The sequence below is a fragment of the Amblyomma americanum genome, chromosome 9 (genome assembly GCF_052857255.1).
Source record: "Amblyomma americanum isolate KBUSLIRL-KWMA chromosome 9, ASM5285725v1, whole genome shotgun sequence".
Lineage (NCBI taxonomy): Eukaryota > Metazoa > Arthropoda > Arachnida > Ixodida > Ixodidae > Amblyomma > Amblyomma americanum.
Window position 1 is genome coordinate 111,803,689 of NC_135505.1, and position 10,804 is coordinate 111,814,492.

Sequence of the window (10,804 nt, forward strand, 5' to 3'; positions counted from 1 at the left end):
TTACTCAGAAGTTTACAAGAACTTGGTGACGGTGTGTTTATTATGCAGGGTAAATAAGATTTTATATTCAGACAACCAAGAAAGTATGTGCGTTCATTATGTCACTTTGCCCTTCACGCAAGTAAATATTGTTGGCAAAAAATGCTTAAGGAGTATCTTACTTCTCTGGTGTAAGATACAAAAAATTTAGTCTCAATGTATCTGACATCACTGCTGTGCTTCTACTTTAGCAGCACATTCCTGTATTCCTATTACACAGAACTGCGCTTAGCGTTTGTGAATTCTTGCAGCTTGATTTCTCTATTGCACAGCCTTCTGTTCGATCAACGTTCAGCTTTACAAACCACTGTTTTTGGAGCCTACACTCGGATCGTCTGGCATTGTATTGTGGCGTCCTCAGCTACTTACTTAACCTTGAGTTTTTAGTAAAGTTTGCTCCGGTACAGAGCAATGACTTCTCTTTGAAACAGTAAAAAGCTGCTTTATTTATTTTAAGCCTCAAAAAAATCAATCTAGCAGTGGTAGCATTTCTTTGTGAGCCGAATATTTAGTTTGCATGATGTGTTGAAAAAATATGAGTGCCAGCATGTTTCCTGTCAATAACTTCTTGACTTGTGGATCACATTCTTATGCTACCTTAATGCCGTTTTTTTTTTGTATGTGTGTCATCAAGCTATGAATCTTTTGCACAATGAAAGAGCGCTTGCTGTTGAGGGACTTCACATCAAGTGCGTAAATGTTGCAGATCTTCAAGGAGAAGAGAAGGACTTGACGCAAGTGCTGTTTCGGCTGATGCGGCAAAAGAACAAATTATCCAGGGAGGAGCAGGAGCTGCTGATAAGGTGAGCCACTGCCTGCAAAACTTGCAGTGCATGCAAGCATGTCCTCAAATTGCCACACTTCAGCAGGAAAATGCAAAAGCTGTGTGCCTCCAACATGGCCAAATGCAGTTCCGTCACGCTGTCACTGGTTCTTTTCATGCACAACTCTCCAAACTTCATGCTTTCGAGATTGTATGAACCAAAAAAAAAAAAGGAACAGTAAAGTGTGGAGTTCATTTGAAGTGAATTTTAAGGCATTCTATAATGAATGCCATTGTTGTTTTTGTAAATGTCTTTATGTGGGCATGTCGCTCCATTGTAGTAGTAATGGCCCTGGTGAATGTTGGTTTGGCTGCAGTCAGCAGCCGTGAAGCATTGTGCTGAAGCTGTCAGAGGAAACCATTACCATAGAATAGTGGAGATGCTGTGCGGATTCGCACCTTCTTAATTGCCTGGATGCCCTGAACGGTTGCTCAGCTTCCGTTGTTTTCCTGAATGGCATTCTCAAACCCATCACTTGTGCCAAGTTAATTATTTACTTCCCAGTTCAGACTTCAGTGATGGTGCCGCCAAAAAAGCCTAGTCGCTAATTCTCCAACCATGCATTGTGGTTGTATCATTGTAGTTGTGGTCCTTCGTAAAGAAGGGGCAGACACAAAGTCTAGCAGTGCAGAGCGAAAATTTTGGAACGAGGGGCCCGGTTACAAAAGCTGCTTGCCACACATACCTTTAGCATAGAGGATGCTATTAGTTATCGTAGTGTAGTGCCATTCACTATGATGTTCCTTAATGGATAATCACTACCAACAGTCGATGGCAGCAGCCATGATGAAACTCAGCAGTATAGGTATGTAGGGAATCTCCTCATGCTTGGATGCAGTCTCTTGGAGTTCAGTTTGTGAATGCTGCAGAAGGGGATTAGTGTTGAGGTTGATATTCTGTGTGAGGTTAATATTCTGGGAGCGGGACTAATTAGCTGCAGATGGTTTATCCCTTCATTTTTTGTGGTGGTGCTACAAAGCATGTTGTATACATAGCCCTTTTTTTTTTTTGCTACTCTGTGCATAGGGTCAAGGATCTGGAACTGGAAGATCAGCAGTCAAAGCTGCAGCAAGAGATGCGAGAACGCATGGCTATTGACGGTGAGTGCATGTTTTGCCCATGCTTGCTAAGTTTCCTTGGTTCATTGCTTCTCACGGCGTTTCTTCTGCGGTGAATCTTACCCAGTTCACATTAATTTATGACTTTTTTTGCAATTGCTTTTTGTAGCGCTTTTGGTCGCAAAATAAAATTTTATTTTGACTTTCTGCATGAAAGTGGGGAAGAAAGTGGTTTGTTTAAGTTTATGCATAAAGTTATTGACTTTTAGCTATACTATAGATGGAAGCAACGATTTGTCTGCGTTTTGGCAAAAAAAAAAAGAAAATTGTGGGCTCCCACACCTTTTTTTTTTTTTTGCCTTTATTGCATTACCGTGTTCCCTGGAGGTCTATCTTAATATTTCTTTAAGACTTACTCCTAGTAAGGGAAAAAAGAAGCAGAAGATATTTAATATGCATTGGTCTGTAGTTTCGATATGTAATGTTGTGTTATAACTTTGTTACATCACTTGAATGCATACTCTTAAACTTTGTGGCTATGTTTATGCTATGATTAGTCACACAACCTATAGCTTTCATGTCATGAACTAAACATGTTTGCCTTGCTCTCATTCCATTTTTTTTCTGCTCTTTTCCGGTAATGTTGGTTTGTGTCTCACCTGGTGACATGTATGGCTGTGATTACAAGAGTAGTAGCAGTGAGAACTGTGCTTCATGTACTGTTTTTGTTCATTCATTCACTTTTGTTTGCATTTAGCTTAATCGATAGCATAACTATCTTTTCCAAAAACTGAACCTATATTCTCTCTCACTATACTATCATGATCTGGTAGGTGTACAGTGAACAAGTCAGCATTTTGAAAAGTAATGCGTGCTTATTTGCAACTTGTCAAGCTTTCCTGCTGTTTAGCCTTAAAGTCGTTTCCTGTCTCTGAAAAATTGCCACAGTGGCTGGTTTATAGGCAGCATTGATAACTTGCCTAAATTGTTGGCTTTTAGTTCTCTGCGTCACTCCTGTACACATTTGTGTTGTTTGACCATGTCGTTTAGAGAGAAGGCAGTGTGCAGTTGCAATGTATAGGCCACCATGCAGCCTCCTCAGCCTTCGCACATTTTGTTCCTGGCTTGCAGATTCGCAGAAATCTCCACGTGACATCGAGAAAGAGCGAGAAATCCTCAACGAGATGCTGGAGATTGTGGAGAAGCGAGATCGACTGGTGGCTCAGATGGATCAGCTGAGGATACGGTATGGAATGTTGCAACATCATTGGTGTAGATGCTAGCTCGCATTTGAAATGGCCTCCTTCGAGGCTCTGTGAAAAGTTCTGCGAGGTTGCGGTTAAAGCAGATTAGAGACTACACCATTTGACTATATTCTTTTCTAGTGCACTTCTGTATACACAATCATTAATCATTTATCATATGGGATGGCTTAACGGACAATGGTTATTTCAGTAATGTTATTTCTCTCTTTTTTTTTTCTTCCACTCAGTCCCTGTTTACAATTAGCTCCCAGTTTTCCAAAACTCAAAGCTTGGTTCTGCGTCACATTCTAAGTGGGCGTACAAATGACGTCATGTTTTTCACTTTTTTGTAATGTGCAGATAGACCTGTAGCGGCATTGTAGTATAGTATGGCCAAAAATAATTTCATACTTGCTTTCATCTAAGTCTGAGCCTGCCATTAGATTATTGATAGTGAACTGGTGGTGGCTTTGTGGCTGCAAAATTTTTAAAAGTTCTCTGACTGGCTGAGCAAAGCGTTTTCGTTTCAGTGGCCAGAATTGCATAACTCATCTACTGTGCTTCTATAAAAGCTTACATCTGTCAAATCCACAGTGCGTGTGCCTGTTATTCCTGTGTGTATTTCATGAACCTTGACATCTAACTCCAGAAATTCCAAGGGATTGCGCATATTTTATGAAGCTTGGCATCAAGATTCATAAAATGTGCACAGTAACAAAAGCAAGAAGAAAACATATTCACTGTGGCTTTTATATTTGTGAGCTGTCAGACAGACACAATAGGCAAGATGTGCAGTTCTGGCCATTGTATCCAAAATATTTTGATCAGCCAGTCAAGGAACTTTGATACCACTGCAGGATGGGAAATACCCTGTGAAGTTAGTGGTACGCTGTCTGTAAAAATAAGTTGGAAAATATGTCACACCACTGGATCTGCACTATGGTATATCATCATAGTGATGTTTAACCAGTTTCTATGGTACAGTGAAGAGAAGCAGCTGGAATGATGCAGTGATGACGTTGTAAATAGAAGGCGTTTCAAAAACAGTCCATCTGTTGAAGTACTTTGTTGGTTGGAGCGATAAATCAGGAAATATATTGCACTGCGCAGTCATGGCCATGCAGGACACACCTCATATTGTGTATTTTTCCTGCAGGAATGCGGTATTGAATATTGCACCCATTTTTTTTTCATGTGTCCTTTTGGTACATGTTTAAGTTAGTTTTTTTTTATTTTACTCCAACCCAAAATTTTAACAGAAATAAGTTCCAAGAAGCAAGCATTGCATTGCACTGACATTTTATCTTGTGTGAAGTGATAGTGATGGCTGCTTCCTGGCTTCCAATGTGCAGCAGCATATTGTGTCTCCTAGTATTTTACTGCTGAAAACTTACAAGCTGAAGAAATTTCAAAAGCAGCAGGTGGCACTGAAAACGACTGTTTTTGTAAAGCGGTTTGCATGTGTGATCAGGAAGTTTAATCAGAAAACTGCACCTCGTTGGAACTGGAAAAGGTAAAAGTATTTGCTTTAATTCCGAACTTGTGGACTTTTTTGACATGCTCACCCTCAGGGAGGAGACGGAGGAAAAGGAGCTTGCCGCCCGCATCCTGACCCAGGGCGCCACTTGAGAGTGGTGTCATTTAGGAACTACATCAATGGCGCCACCAATGCGCTGCCCAAGGAACAAGCCCTCGTTTCGTCGAGCCATCGTCCCAGGCTTGCCACCCTCCAGTCCGGCCCCAGCTGCGTTGCCACTCTTGCCCTTTGCTCACTCTCTCGGCTGCTAGCAAACTCGCCTCAGCTACTCGCCCAAAGAGGAAGCAGCATCTGTGATCCGCAGATGTGCCAGCAACTTGTCGCCAAGACACCAGCAAGCTGGTCGCCAGTTTCCTGCTGTTCGAACAAGCAGGGCTAAGGTTTGCGTCAAAAAGCATTGTTTGTGTCTCGACAGCATGTTTTGAAGCACTTCTGATGCGCTCTTTGTTGCTGCTGGTCCGCTGATAGCTCACTGATGATGCGGCTAGTGCGCCGGAGCAAGCTTTAGCAGTCACTGCCCCTGTTAGTGGTCCACTGCAGAGTATTGATCACGATACTGTTTATGTGACAGCTAGCGCTTTTTTTAAAATCTTGTTTGAATCCTTTTGCCAATGCTGAACTACCCTATGTGAGCGATCAAATGCCAACATGCACTCTATTTTGTCTCATCAAAACCTTGCAGTGTTTTTGAAGCTGGAGCTGGCATACATGAGTGTGTGTTAAGTTTGGAAAGCTATTCGCTCTCAGAAATGCTTCATGATGGCCTCTCACCCAAGGGCTTGCGCTGTCATAGTTGCCAGTCGTACGAACACCAGGTTGGTGGCCGATCATAGCGCAGTGTACATGTGTGCATTGAGTTTTACGATTGGACCCCTAATTGCCTATTGCCATTTGCACCAGCTCCCTTCTTCATTGCTGTCTTCGGGGCGTAGTTAGGGTGTCCACCATGAGTGAGACAGTTACTGCGTTTTTCTTTTTCTCATAACCACTTCACCACCACACTCCACTGTCCTCTACCGCCTCACTCCATCGCCCCGCTCCACCACGCCGCTCCACCACGCCACTCCACCGCTCCATTCCACTTCCCCATTTTCATTTCCCATGATGCTGCACAATTTTAGCAAGACTAAAGGTGGCATTTGGCAGCACAAACTTTTATTTTCCATGAGTGTGTCAAGCACTTGTTGTCATGCATGAGCCGTAAGATACTCAAATGCTTGGCATGCATTGGCAACTATAGGCAGCACATTGCTACTTGTCAAAAGTGTGTGCAGCGAATGCTAGTGCTTGAGATTATTTCTTCTAGTGGCTTGTGATGGTGATGTATCATAGTGTGTGAGACAAACGTTGTGAGACAAAACAAAGTGCTTGTGGCGCCGTTTTGGTGACTGATGGCCACATACTGTTTACATGCCGTGATTTAACATGTCGCGTTTAATTTTTAGCTTGGTTTTGTTTTGTGTATGTAAAAAAAAATAGTGAGGCGGCGAGGGGGGGGGGGGCTGTGTTTACTGAGGTTTTGCTGGGCTTGGCACCTGTTATAATTTCTCACCGTTGCTGTTGACAAGGGTGAAGAAAATGTAATATATTTTGAAAAATTGCTTGCTTGCTTGCTTTTACAATGAAATCTTGCTGCGACAGAGAGATTTAATCTTGAGTGTAATTATGTTTTTAGCTTGCAGCTTACTGGTTTCCAAGCACAAATTGGGTGTCACGTGTGGTGAAGACTAAAATGAAACCACGACATTTAGTACTGATTGAATGGTAGAGCTGTCTTCCAGGCACTGGTGAAGGGCACAGCACAGTATTCAGAGAGAGAGAGAGAAGTTGTATAGGGGGATGTTTTAGGTGGCAGAAGAGGTGAAGAGGTCAGCATTGCTCTATTTAGGTTCTCAACATGGAGTATAGACAAGGTAGGTAAAATTGAACTAACTGCTATCAAACCAGATGCACCACATTTATTGTACTATTTCACTATGTCTCCTTACGCAAATTCCTGCAATGCTGTACATCTGGGAAGCTCACTTGTGGGGGGTTTCGGTGTGATTCTTTGCTGCCAGTGATGAAAGATTTTTTGTTGCCAGCAGGTTAGGACGTCCGTCTATTGAGCTGGAGTACCCGAGTTCGAACCCAACCGCAGTGGCTGCGTTTTTATGGAGGCAGAACATTAAGGCGCGCCTGTGTGCTGTGGGATGTCAGTGCAGGTTAAAGATCCCCAGGTGGTCAAAATTATTCCGGAGCCCTCCACTACAGCACCTCTAATTCTTCCTTGCTTCTTTCACTCTCTCTTTTATCCGTTCCCTTAAGGTGGTTGTTCAGGTGTCCAATGATATATGCCATTTCCTTTCCACAAAAACCAATTATAATATTAATAATTGCCAGCAGGCTTTGCTGATGTCAGTGAAATTTTTCCTCTTTTTAATTAATTTTGCACAGAATGGTTCCATAGCATTTAGGAATTTAAGCCTTTAGTGATGGCAGCATAAAAATTTGCCATGCATCTTAAACAGTTTTTTTTTCTTTTTAGCCTTTTCTGGGTATGCATTTCTCATGAAAAAGATGCGTAAATGCACATTCAAGCCAGGAGCTTCATGTAAAATCTTCAGTTTCTGGGTGCAATCAGCAGTGTATAAAACTGGCATTAGTGTCTGTTTATACGCAGCTCAGTGAGTGTCAATAGTAACAAGTTATCTAATTTTTTGTGCCCATTTTTCATTATGTTCAAGGTGGTACAGGTTGGAACCTGAAGGCTTGAAATGCAAGGCTACAGGTTGCTTATATTGGTACAGGTGTGGCCAAAAGTAAACGGAGCACGCTATTGCCTTCTAACATTTTTCACTCGCTTCCTAATTGAGACTGGCAACTGTGGTACGTGCAGGCTAGTAGTAGACAACAGTTCGCTTTCTCATGATCAAATAATGTTTCATCATGTGCTATAGGAAAGGCAAGATTGCAATTAGAACAAAATGGAGCGTTCCGTTTACTTATGTCCGCGCCCGTACATGTTGTAGTAGCAAATGTGTTTTCTTGTTCCTGCCTCAAAGACAATAGTCCACATGTTGTGAGGCATCAAATTCAATGCGTATTTCTGTCTCTAACAAGTGAAATGTAATGGGGCTGGAATAAGATTGCTGACAGGATGGTTTTATTCCAAAGTTAATTCAGCGAGTTACTGCCGTGCTTTTGTTTGCTTACTGTGTATGGGGCACTGAGCTAAAGCCGTTTACAGTCAAGACTTTGCTGTACATCGAAGGGGCCCTGAAATGCCTCTGCCAGTCATTGCGTGTATTCCTTTAAATTCCTTATGTTACGGAGTTCTGCTGAGCGCGAAACTATGGGTGTAGTTTGAACCGTGGCAGCCACGTTTCGGGGGAGCAGAGTGCAAAAGCACTTGCCTACTGAAATTTCAGGGCGCACGAATTAACCACGGATGGTCGAAATTTATCCAGACCTACCACCCTGGCATGCATCGCTCCCCAACCTCGTATCTACGAGGCTCATAGGTCTCATATCTTTGTCACGTTAAAATCCAGCAATTTTTTTTTTTATCCATTATCTTTAGTGAGTTCCACTGTGTCGAAGTTGTTTTTTGCTCTCTCCCTGAAAACACTTCTGTTACCTGTTGTGTAAAATAAGGAGAGATCATAATGGCGAGTAATTTCGGAAAATAATTAATTATGAACAGAATTGAGAATTCTCCATGAGCTGCTTTGAGGGTTAAACTTTCCAGTGCTGAATGCAGACAGAGAGGCTTGAAGACAAAGGAACTGTGACCTAAACATAAGGTTGTTCAAGTTCTCATTAACAGGAATAAGTAAGAGAGTTGCTGCTTGTCACCATTGCAAATCACTCAATTGTTGTTTGCCTTGTCAGTAGGATGTGAGCATCATGTCACCACTACGAGAGTTTCTGGGGACCTTTAATGTAGATTTGGACTCCTTTTTGATGGTGACAAATTGGATGCTGTACTAATGAGGCGGAAAGTTCTGTTTTTGTTACAGCTGGCCATGTTTTAGCCTTTGACCAGACATATCCAGACAGTTGTCGATTCTATTGAGATAAAAGGGTGTGTGGATTTTTTGCTTGACCACCACTAGTGACACCAATGAATTAACTCAAAGACGGGGGTGTAGCGGAAATCTCGGCAGGCAGGAAAATGTGCATTGAGTGCCCCGATTTACATTATGAGCAATATGGGAGAGGAAGGGAGGGCTGCAGGGCATTCGAAGTGCAAAAATGTTAGAGCTCTGTAGTTTCTGCGAACACTGGCGGATGTGTAAGGTCACACGCACTGAGTATTGCACAAAGCTTGAGGGTAGGTAAACCCAAAACTATCAGTCATGGCTCTCACTGTACAAGGAGTTTTTTATCTAATGCCACCTCCGTGACATAGGATGCCTTCTTGTCGCGCGCCTTTACGATTTGTTTGAGTGCAGTTACATGTTTTGATGCTACTGTTTTTTACACTGGTCTTCATGAGTGATTTCACTGCGTATTGTAGGAATATTGCACTTACAGGTGGGAGGTTTTTTTTCATTTATGAAGTATCAGTGTTGCTGCCTATCATCAAAGAAGGGGATAACTACAGGTTTTGCGCTTCTTGCCTTGGATAGTTTTTTTTTTAATGATGAATGAGGGACAGTGGAGGAAACACTTTGCCATATTTTTTGCCTATCCAGTAGTTTGGTTTGTGGATAATTGAGGCGGTTAAGCAGTGCATGTTGTATGGTTAGTTCCTGTTAAGTACCATCTGCATATTTATGACTGGTTTTGGCTGCAGTTAGCAGTAAGTGATCAGAGAACACACACTACTTTGACACCCTCCTGCGAAGTAATTATCTGGTTCCAGGTGTGCCAGTTTAATCCGAGCTTACTGCATTCTGACGCAGCCAAGACAGTTTGCCAGTGTTGTGGAACTGTCTCCAAAAGAGAGAATCAGGATTGCTGTGCCAATGTTCACAAATGAAATGCCTTTGAGATTGAGGGTCTGGAACAGTGGAATGTCGCAAATGTCGGAGGCTATTTACTTCTTTTTGCTCAGCAGATTTGTTTCAAGTGATTGAGCAACTGCACTGAGCTCTAAGTGCATTTCACATGTGCTTATCAGTCGCAGCTGTGAAATTGCAACATTTTATGAGCTGCCATTTACCTTTCCGAGTTCCTTCATGCAGTGGTTATACAGCTACGAGCTGAACAGTATGTCTGCTGTCCTATGTTTCTTGGTATCGCACATGTTAATATGCAACTAACATGCTTCGTGATTTGTTCAGATCAAGAAGGGAGTTCAGTAAACTTGGTAGTATTGCGACACACGCAATCCATAACCACCCACGTCAGTTTCCCGGTCTTCACAGCATTTGTGGCTGCTGCAATCTGCACTTTAGAAGCTGTTAATTCAGCAAAGGACCAGTGCCCTTGTCTTGTCTGCTTTTGGAGTGTATTCCTCTATGTGTGCAAGGCCTGTGAGGGTTGGCAACTTCTTTTGTACAGATTAGTTCTTATTAACGTTTTCCTGTACGGGCATTTTTGACTCTAGGCAAACAAGCAGCTTTTGCAGGCCTTTTTTATATGTTTGTCGTTTGTGCTGTTTATATTGACGTGTGTTCTGCATTGGTGTTGCATTGCAAGGACTTTAAATGCTTTTAGTCTATACCCTCAGTGCCTTTTCCGTACAGCTATGTTGTACATTCGTTTGTGGCAGCTCTTGACCTGTGTTGTGCATGGACTGGTTGTTAGTGTGAAATGACACAGCGTGCTTCAAGGTGGGATGACTGCACTGTGACATTGTCGTAGCAGTGACGCCTTTTCGACGCTAATGTTGTGCTGGTGCATGTCTTTTTTCTTTTTTGATTTTCTTTGCTCTGGCACACAACAGCATCAGCAGTTTGACGGAGCTGGACTAAAAGCAAAAGAATGAAGGAACAAATGCGTCATCCTAATTCTTTGTCAGGTGTAACATCGCTGTCGATGCACGCTTTCGTCTGTGATGGTGTTAGGCCTAACGCGTAGTTTCGGTTGTGCGAACAAGGGCATACAGCCAGCTTACTATTCCCTCCGTGTCACAGTGGCAGTAAAGCGCCGTTTAAAATCACAGTTGCGCAG

At 42.5% G+C, this 10,804-nt stretch overlaps 1 protein-coding gene across 2 annotated transcripts in view; it reads left to right on the forward strand.

Annotated features, from left to right (window-relative positions):
* The window catches only part of Mical (Molecule interacting with CasL), a 66,099-nt gene extending 58,237 nt beyond the window's left edge, over positions 1 to 7,862 (forward strand). For both annotated transcript variants that reach the window (XM_077636889.1, XM_077636890.1), the window contains exons 22-25: positions 746 to 842; positions 1,890 to 1,963; positions 3,053 to 3,167; positions 4,737 to 7,862. In XM_077636889.1, coding sequence (XP_077493015.1) covers positions 746 to 842; positions 1,890 to 1,963; positions 3,053 to 3,167; positions 4,737 to 4,794 — 344 coding nt within the window. In that variant the 3' untranslated portion in view covers positions 4,795 to 7,862. The remainder of the gene's footprint in view (positions 1 to 745; positions 843 to 1,889; positions 1,964 to 3,052; positions 3,168 to 4,736) is intronic.
* Positions 7,863 to 10,804: the final 2,942 nt, after the last annotated feature.